At 34.0% G+C, this 10,415-nt stretch overlaps 1 protein-coding gene across 1 annotated transcript; it reads right to left on the bottom strand.

The window, feature by feature from the left end:
• Window positions 1–1,994: 1,994 nt before the first annotated feature.
• On the bottom strand, window positions 1,995–5,485 carry LOC123712483 (insecticyanin-B-like). Its single transcript, XM_045665591.1, has 4 exons — window positions 5,333–5,485; window positions 3,945–4,155; window positions 2,903–2,998; window positions 1,995–2,222 (listed from the first exon to the last, which is right to left on the bottom strand). Exons 1-4 carry the CDS (start codon window positions 5,444–5,446, stop codon window positions 2,008–2,010), a joined length of 636 nt encoding a protein of 211 aa, XP_045521547.1. The 5' UTR covers window positions 5,447–5,485; the 3' UTR covers window positions 1,995–2,007.
• Window positions 5,486–10,415: the final 4,930 nt, after the last annotated feature.

Raw genomic sequence — 10,415 nt, forward strand, 5'->3', positions numbered from 1 at the left:
AATTAATTTATAGGTCACTGGTCTTCTTCTTTTAGTGCCTCTCCATTACAAGAGGTTGGCCGTCAGTCAGTTGATTCGTGTCTTGTCCTGTGTACGTTGACTAACCCGCCGTCTAACGTTGCGTAGCCATGATTTCTTCCTTCTACCTACACGCCTTGTCTTACATTGGTGCAAAATTAGTATATGTGCACTCGCCCTCCTAGCGAGCGGCAAGTCCTTTGCATGACTAGACAAATTTTTATTTAATAAGATAGCATAAAAAAAAATCTCTCTCTTTCTTTTAATTGCTTACAATATGTTTGGCATAACATTGCCGTTTCGCAGTATCGTATCAAAAAATAAAATTAACAATTTAGGCAATCATGATAAGATGAAAAACAGAAACTTCATGTCGTTTAAAGTAAGGGCACAGTTCTCTTATTGACACTAGATTCTATATATTTAAATAGACTGATTTAGTACATCATTTATAAGGATCAGTTTCATACAAATTTAATACAAATTACGATAGTGGTATCTGTGGTGGTGTCGTTCGTATAATAAAATCAGTGGCCTTACATTTCTGTATCTGTTTCATGATCATTTGTCAACCATTAGGTGAGACAAGTAGGTGATCAGCCTCCTGTGCCTGACATACGCCGTCGACTTTTTGGGTCATAGGATAGCCGGTTTACTCAAGATGTTCTGCTTCACCGTTCGAGCGAATGTTAAATGCACATATATACAGAAAGTCCATTAGTGCACACGCGGGCATCGATACTTTTTTTACAGGTACGTTACAGGTAGGTTTCTTGAAGGACCCTAAGTCGAATTATTTCGGCAATACTTCAGTGGGTAGCTGCTTCCACGTAATTAGTATTATTATTATTTTCTTATGTAGCCAAGTTCACATTTCAAGGATCGTCATGCTCTCTTCAATGTCATCGCTTGTAGCGGCGTCCATGCGTCGGATTGTCTCTCTCCCTAAAATATGGCGAGGGGGCCGATGGCTGGCCATGCGTGATACTCGTGAACGGGTCGTACTTGAATTCGTGTATGCGGTGATGTTAGCTATTTTGACTATGTATTGGCGTGTTGTTCTTAAGAGAATGTAGGTGCGTACTCCTATTTCACCATGCCTCCTGCTGATAGACGATCTTTTACAATCTGAAACAATTCTTTGTTTTTATTTATTTTATTATTATTTTATTATATTACAAAAGATGTCACGAGGAACGTGGTGTAATGGTTGTAGCTCCTTACAAACGTTGTGAAATACTAAAAAACTTGGCGGTGGTTAGTGGCGGAGAGTTTATTACCAATTCTTCTCTTCCGTTCCAGGCCCTTGATTTGAGTAGTGGCAGTAAATGTAAAATTAGAGTAGTACATTGTGTTACCTATAATAATAAATGATTTTTGACTTCGACTTTGAGTGATGGTGCGTTTTAAAAACTGCCTTAAAAATCGCTCATTTGGGGAACGACGGACGTTGAGGTGATACGAAGCTACAAACTTAGGGATGAGAGCCGCATGATGGAGCCACTAGGCCAACACTGCTCATTCGTAGAATACGGACATCTTTTTGTTAAATTTCATGAACCATATGTTTAAAATATTTCAAACAATGAAACACTGCTGATGTTGTAAAAAGCTTATTGTTATTTATGTTATGTATATCCTCAAAACAATTTGTTATCATTTGTAGAATTATAAGAACGCTTAAATGTGTTAAGTGGTACTCAGGAGTTATCAAATCACTAGATGAGTAACACGATAAGAGAATTCATAGGAAATATTTTGTTCTATTTCACTTATGAAAATATCAGGTTATTTTCCACGAGGTTTATTACGTTCAAATTCAGTGTCTCATTCGTAATTATTTTATTTCATTACAAAATAATAATAGTCTTAACTTTTACGAGAATCAGTATGAATCTAATTAACAAAGGTTGGGAATATGTAATCAATATTACACACACATATATTTTAATTAATAAATAATTTACAATTACCACTTAGTTCAAATGTTTATATTAATTTAGCAAGTATGTTGTACAAAACAAGGGTTAATATCACAGGCGATGCTATGGAAACTGCACTCGACGTATCGCAGTCTGTCTTGTTGAAGCCCAAAGTTTCCCAAACGGCATTTCTCAAATCAACATTTGCCTTGACTGCTGCGTTGACAGCCGTACTCTGCGCTGTCGTATATTGGTCTGATCTACTAAACTGCCATGCTCTTACTGAAATAATTATTAGAACATTTACATGGTTTCGTGGGATTAGATGACCAAGTTTGTCTTTTGGAGTAGAGTCTCTTCGTGAGGTTCAAGTGCACAGGCGCTAGTTAAAGATTTAAGTTGGCGCCTGGTAGTACTGGTGACTCCAGAGCTGGTGCTTTCCTCGCTGAACTAATAAGTATCGCAACACAGCGAGGAATAACTGCCACCATACGCTGCCAGAGGGACTAAACTTTTTAAATTTGTTTCAATTTTTTATTATTAGTACTTTGCGCTTGGTTTTTAACAAAACAATTACTGAACTAGATAAAGACACCATTTCGGTACAAGCTAAAGTTCGTAACCCGGCGATACCAATTGATTTCCTCTTTTATTAAAGCTATTAACACTTGACTGTACATGGATAATGTAATGGACAAGTATTGGAATGTAATAGAATCAAATTTGAGTTGAGGCAGGTCGCTTATTTATATACCGATTAATTATCAATGAAATCCATAAAGGGTAGCAGCTATTAATTGTTCTTAAAAGAAAAAAATATAGAACAGCTCATCTAAAATAGGCAATCATTTGCCTAACAAATAAATACTTAGAAATATATTTGGAATATATCCTAGTCTAGACAAGCAAACTATGCACTTGATATTAAATATAAAACCATTCAAAATTATATGGCTTATTACCATTTCTCCTTGTATCATTTTGCAAGTTATTACAACCATATAGCAGAACGTATCCAATATGATCTGTGGCCAACACAAGCCCGGTGAAAGTTTCATCTGAAACAAAAATTCACAAAGTTCTTAAATTAATATTAACACTCTTAATTTACGGAAACGGAAAAAAAGTAACCATAAATATAGGTACGTAGTCGGTTTGTAGTAATTTTAAAACCCCATCACACTTACAACACTTAATTTTTGTTTTTCATGTTGTGGTTGCTTGTTTAATTTTGCCCTTGCTCGCTTATGTTCTAATATGATTGATGTGTATGTATGTAAAAATTGTGATGTCATATTTTCCTGTATAGTTGTGTTGTTTTAGAACTTATAAATAAATATATAAATATAGGATAGATTAAAAAAAATATAATTCGTAGAAAATATGATTTTAATTAATAAAAAGAAAATAATCTTTTTCGGTGAGTATATATAGTCTGCAAAATTGTTTCATGCGATGTCCACGTAATTGCGAAAAAAGTTTATACTATTTAATCTGTAATCTGGATGACCTGATCCACTCAAACGACTGATAATCCCACCGGTTTATCTGATATCAGTTTTATCTGTATTTCATATTTACGGCATTCCATTTTATAAGTCATACGACCCCATAAATTTTGTACGTCGCATGAATCACTTAATATAAAGCAGATTCTTCCAGCTAGATATATAATGAGAACAAATGTTGACAAATATCGATGCACTGTGATTGGTCAATCACAATCAAATGAAATGTTAAATACTTATTAAAGTAGCTAAGATTTTACTGTAAAGAGTTTTGTATGGCGGTCTTATTCATTCATTACTTTTACATAATTACCTTTTGGGATTTAACTCAGGACCAACTATACGTTCCAGCAAATGTATAGTTGTCTAACGAAAATTGTCGACGAGAGACGTGCGTATAATAATGTTATTTTTTTATTAATACATAATTCTGGTTCCTAATTAAACTAATGAATGGGAAATTAACAAAAACCTGAACATTTAACGTAAAATTTACCTGAGAATTTAAAAACAAGCTGATTTCCTGACCCAGCAGTGACATCCGCCTTTCTAGTGATGACTTTTTTGTTTACAACTTGCCGAATTTCAAATTGAGCAGAGGAAAATACACCGTTGTTAATAGTGACTCCTGAAAGAGTGCTAAAGGCACATTGTCCTGTTTCATTTTCACTTGCAATCCTTCGTAATATGTGCCAATCGCCTTGAAGCTGAAATATAAGATGAGAGACAAATTGTAACTTCCTATTCAGCTTATAGAGACCTTAAAAAATACCGCAACACGTTACACAATTTGAATGTTTTAAAAAAAACACGGAGGAACGTAAATTGTATTATTTCACTAGTTGGAGGGTTAGCAGTAGTTTGAACTAATAACATATATTGGATATTGGTTGAAAATTGTGACCATTATAAGATACAAGTTACTAATTTATGGTTGCTAATCAAACTAATTAGTGATAGTGTTATGAGCGTTTAATTACTGTATTTTTGCATGTAATTGAATTCCTCTTTCATTGTTTTTAAAACAATTCGAGATCGACGGCTTTTCTATGAGATTATCTCGTAACAATGCTATAAAAGACATTCATTCAACGCTTTAAAGCTGTTTTATTAGCTTCCTATTAATTTCAGATAGACTGTGAATAAAGTACATTTTTGCATATGTTTTGACCGCTCTGCAAGTATATAACAGAGAGAATTCATATTATTAGGGGCAAAAAATGTTTCCTTTATGTCAATAAATAGACAAAATAAGACGTTATTACGAATGCTATTAAAGGTATGTGTATGTATTTAAAAAAAAATTATACTAAAAACCTTGGACAATATCATTGTAAAGCACTTTCATGATCAGCTTTTACCTGTTAAATTATGTTTACGCTGTGATAATGAGACAGGCTTAAACAATGTAATTAAGATTGGTTTTATGAATACCTAGCCTAGATTCGATCAACGTAACTTTATTTTATTTTTTAATTAAATAGAAAATAAATCAGTGGCGCTACCACCATTTTAGGTCTGGGCCTCAGAGTTTTGTATATGTTTCATGATAATGTGTCAATCAGCCGCCTGTGCCTGACTCACGACTTTTTGGGACCTATGCAAGCCGGTTTCCTCACGATCCTCCACTGTTCGAGCGAATGTTAAATGCGCACATAGGTAAAAAGTCCATTAGTGCAGAGCCGGGGATCGAACCTATGACCTCAGGGACGAGAGTCGCACTCTAAAGCCACTAGGCCAACACTGCTCTACTATAAATAAATATAGTCCATTGTACAGCAGATAACGTAGAAAATGTTAATTGGTTACGCAAATTAAAAGCTTTCCTTTTTTTAATAAATGAATAATATATTTTTTTACTTTTAACATAAATATCAATCTTACCTGAGTTGCATTTAAGTTATTCACTGAAACTGTAGAATTAAAATCACAGGCACCTTCCAACTGAAGCTGTCCAGCGACACTGGCGACAAACGTGACGATAATGAATCTATACATCTTGTAGTGAGAATAACAGGGCAACGAGTCCCTGGTTAGTTTAAATACTATTTATCTTATCTGATATCAGTCTATAAACAATGAATGCTTGACTATAGGTGGCTATTAAAAGATAGTGACTGAACTTTTACTGAGGTATTGTAATTTAAATATTAGACTGCGATTCCCAAATAATGAATAACGTCAAGTCAATTAAAGTTTTATTAACGTTATTAACGTCAGTCAGTCAGTAAAAAAAGTCAGTTTTGTTTCGAGCAGCCTGGACATACAACGGCCAATATTTAAGCCTTGACTTGTTTTAGCTATCGCGAAATCTTAAAAGAATATCCATAGTGCTAAATCACCTGCATCATGAGCACACCATTCACGTACATACCCTCACTTTTACACCATCATACAACACAGCCTTTAGTAAATGTTTAAAAATTGTGTATATATGTGTTCCATTTTTGGCTATATATTTAATATAATTGTATTTTATATTGTATTATTGATTACCCATTAAAAACAATGGAACCTAACCGAACCTACAAGAGTCTTGAAATTGAATTTAATTTCCGGTCCCCTACCATATGCACAATCACTAAGGAGCCTCGTACCGAAAGAGTTGTTTGGGTTGATTTTTCGTGTCTCGTTTCAACGCCGTAAGAATTTACTTTGATGGAAGTTTTCCACGCTTCCCCTACACAAGACATTTTGCGAACTAGCAAACTGTGGAATTAACTCTCGTTGGGGTCTTCCTTGAGATATACGTCTAATTGTTTAAAGAAAGAGTACACTCTCTCTCAAAGACCGGGAACCTACTAAAATCGGTGTCCATAAGCTGCGACGACTACCTTTTTGGACGTCACGTGGGGTGCTGTAAAACGGGTTGAATAATTTTACAAAAACCTGTTCACATCGTTCCCCTAACTTTCGTCCTGATGTGCACATTTTCTTTTACATGTGTCCTTTTTTAATAATATCCTCTTCATTGTTTACGTATGTTTTAATTGCTTTGTTTTTTTCAATTCGTTTTGTCTATATATCTGTGCACTTCTTTCGCTTGCCTTATGTATTTTGTTCGCTCTTGGTGGTCTAGTGGCTTCAGCGTGCGACTCTCATTTCTGAGGTCCCTGAGGAGGATGTATCCCCGGCTGTGCACCAATGGATTTTCTTCCTATGTGTGCATTTAACATTAGCTCGAACGATGAAGGAAAACATCGTGAGGAAACCGGCCTTAGACCCATAAAGTCGACGGAGTGTGTCAGACACTCAAGGCTGATCACCTACTTGCCTATTCGATTAACAAATGATCATGAAACAGAAATCTGAGGCCCAACCTAAAAACGTTGTAGGGCCATTTATATTTTTTTGGATTATATTTACGTATCCAAGTGTTAATAAATAAATAAAATGAAACAAATTTACATTAAAGGAATTCAGAAATATAAAGTGAACATTTTCAAGTTACATTTGATTAATGTCAGTAACCTGCTCTGGCGCATTCCACTTGTACTCGAATCTAGTTTAGAATGCAAATTGCATTGAATTACTTAAATCTTCCACTGCGGTTGTGGTTTAGAACATATTCAACCTTTGTAATTTATTTAACAATAGCATTCAATGCATATAATAATCATACAAATTATAAGTTACCTATTTTGTATATAACATTTATAGTGTATGGAAATTGTAAGTATTTTATATTTCTTTACATAAAATAAATTTATAAATTCCTTAATTACATGCTTCTACAACATATAATATATATTTTATTCATAAGCGACGGATAGTCGTTATATTGTAGTTGACTTGACTCAATGCCCTCCTAGCAGAGGGCGCCCACAGTGGGTCACCATGGCGATCGGCTTTGGGCATCTTTTTCACCTCACTCCCAGTCTTTTCGGCTCTCTTTGCTTTCACCTGCAACTGTACGACACCAGGTTCAGTAGGTATAGCCACGCTTCCGCTTACCTTTCGGGTTCTAATCAAGCGCCTGCTTGGTGATCTAATTGAAATATCTTCGGCGTGACCAATCCATTTCTACATGCCTCGCTTGGTCTGATGGCTAATAATACAGCGAAGACGGAGGTTAATAAAAACTTTTTTTATAGAACAGAGGAAAAACAGGCAGTAGGCTCGAGTGTGTGGCCGGCCTTAATAGAATTGGTACGCTGTTTTCTTGAAGGACCCTAAGTCGAATTAGTTCGGAATACTGTCGAACGAGTGATTCATGAGTCCTAAGTTAATAAACTGATTAATCTTAGGGTAGATTCCATTACTTATGCTATTGTTGTTGTCTTAATTGTATACATTGTTTACCTTTTATTTTAGTTATAAATGGGCTCTAACCCTGTAGTCTGTACTCTGTAGTGCCAGTTGTGATATATATATATTTTGTTGTGTATAAAACCAATAGATATAAATATATATAACATATACTCGTCTTGGTATCGTATTCAGTTCAACGCTCCTTCTGACTTCCGAACAATATGTATTGTGAAAAATGTTAACTGTGTGTTTTTTATGTTTTATAAATCCAATACATTAGCTATATTTCTATAGCTAAGAATTTCTGAATTGTTATTTAAAATAAAGCGATATTCTTACTGTCGATTATGACTCACACCTAAGAAAGACTCATATTGAAGCCAAATTTCCCATTTACATTTTGCTAGCTGATTTATGTATTGTCTTCCAAAGATTGAGTTGGAGTGCATAGCTAATCATTCTGAACTGTGCCTCCACATTAAAAATTAAAATGTGAAACACATATATACGTAGTTGCGACGTTGCTTTTGCGCACAAAATTGTCTCAACTTTTGACCTCATTTCTGTTTTTGTGACCTTCTATAAAACATGAATGTGTAATACTATATTTTCCAACATAGGATCGGCTTATTACATGCGCATAGATACAGTACTAATATTGTGTACTTCTTTTCCTAGAATGAAGTTAACAAAAGAGAGACTTTACATGAATTACAATCCTGCCTATACAATACTTATGACTAATAAGTAATATTATGTTAACTTAATTTTCAACAATACTTGAATAGTTTAAACTGAGGTAATGTTCATTAACAGTCTTAGTGTTTGAAACTATGTTCGTGTGTCCGATATACAGAACTTGTTCTTATATTCACTACACTAGGTAACTGGAAATGTTTAGTTTGCTTTAGGCGTTCTGTTCCAGTTGTACCAATAAGTTGGATTGCCTCAGCATTCACATGGTTATGTAGCCCGGATCGTGTATTTAATATTATTATTTTCAAAATGATTGCATTGGTTTTGGTATGGTATGGAGTACAAATTCTTTGAAGAAGTTCTATTAAGTATGAGGGTGTGCAATTATTTAACCAATTACCGGCTAAAATCGTAATATTAGCGCGTTTAACCAGTTCAAAAGGACATTAAAGAAACATATCAGAATGAGCAAAGTAGACTGAGGAGGGACGGCTGATGATCACATGTATCTTGTTCGTATATATATGACACTGGACACTGTCTTATATAAAATATCCTTTTAAGTAAATTAGGTTAATCTAAAGTTAGGATAGGTCGCAATGTTCCAGGATGTCTTGGTGGAGACACATGTATTAATAACTAATGGTGAGGTTAGCCGTACGACCACGTATCGTATATATGTAAATGTATTATTAATGTGTGAGTGAAACATAATTAATATTAATATTGTTATTTTGTTTTTTTAATAGCAAAAGGTTTAGTCGACATCACAGGAGACTGAAGAGCTGGCAGCTACCACGGACAAAAAATTAGTCTAGCTATTCGAAGGAGAAACGCTGCCAGTATCTTCTGAACCTTGCCTAAAGGGACGTCTTTTAATAATATATTTTAATAATATGTAGTGATCTAATTCCAAAAAAATCGTATATTTTTATATGATTGATAATGTATATAACTACTATGTAAAATTCTACCTTTTAATTATATAAGACAAATTTGCATTTGCATTTGCGTGTGCGGTACAAAGTTGTTTCGCGCACAAAATACTATGTATTTGCCAATAAAAAACAAATAATCACAAAACAGATGCAAAAATCTGACACCAAGACCAAAACTTGTGCCGACAATTGTTTTTTTTTTTCAGTTATTGTTTACAGAGATAATTACAAGCAGACATATGTTAATATATTAATTTCTTGGTAAAAATAAAGGCTCTGTTTCTAAAGAGAATATTGTAATCATATAATATTAGCACTTAACCGTGTAACTAACAGTCGCTTTCATATCTTAAGGATTATAAATCACGATATCTGTCGAGTGTTTTGATAAACTGCGTACTTTATCCTTAATAACATAGCTAGGATAGCTACCACTATAAATGTAATATATAGATATATATACATATCATTACGTACGACTTTTATGATTACGTCATACAGATGTATGACGTAATCATAAAAGTCACATACTAATTATATGAAGATACAAATTTTATAATTTTTCAAAAGAAATTTCTACTTCAGCGTTTGGTTATTTTTCTATTTCTATTTTATTTTGGATTGGGGACAAGTTAGCAATACCTAATGTAGCATACGCCTGCGAATAGATGCATTAGATAATCATATTACTGTTGAAAGCCTTTTTGAAAGCATTTTCAGGTAGTAACAAATGAATAAGCAAACTTGGCGATCTCCAGTGGTCTATCAAATATTAGATATAGCGCGTTATGTAAATTTAAACACGTTGTACATGTTTATAATGCTTTTAACGATTTAGAACAAAAGATTCGAAAGCATTTTGTGTAGTCCGCCTGTGAGGTACCAAATACAGTGAAAGGAAACACTGAACAATGCCTGTAAAGCCTTCGAGGATTAGTTGTATTACCTTTTGTTTCAAAACAATGCGTCGTGCGCTACCGCTAAACTTTTTAAACTAACAAAATTTAAATAATCCAATTAAGCAGTTTAAGAGTTTTGCTTTCTTCAAAAAAAATATTAAAATGTAACAGGCATTTAGGAAA

This window comes from Pieris brassicae, chromosome 7, assembly GCF_905147105.1.
Source record: "Pieris brassicae chromosome 7, ilPieBrab1.1, whole genome shotgun sequence".
In the NCBI taxonomy this organism is placed as follows: domain Eukaryota; kingdom Metazoa; phylum Arthropoda; class Insecta; order Lepidoptera; family Pieridae; genus Pieris; species Pieris brassicae.

Bases quoted from the DNA above. Each gene is read 5' to 3' on its own strand.
- LOC123712483 (XM_045665591.1), bottom strand. From the start codon at position 5,446: ATGTATAGATTCATTATCGTCACGTTTGTCGCCAGTGTCGCTGGACAG. The intron at 4,156-5,332 runs GTAAGATTGATA...CTTATATTTCAG, and splicing joins ATAACTTAAATGCAACTCAG to CTTCAAGGCGATTGGCACAT. The intron at 2,999-3,944 runs GTAAATTTTACG...TTTTTGTTTCAG, and splicing joins GCTTGTTTTTAAATTCTCAG to ATGAAACTTTCACCGGGCTT.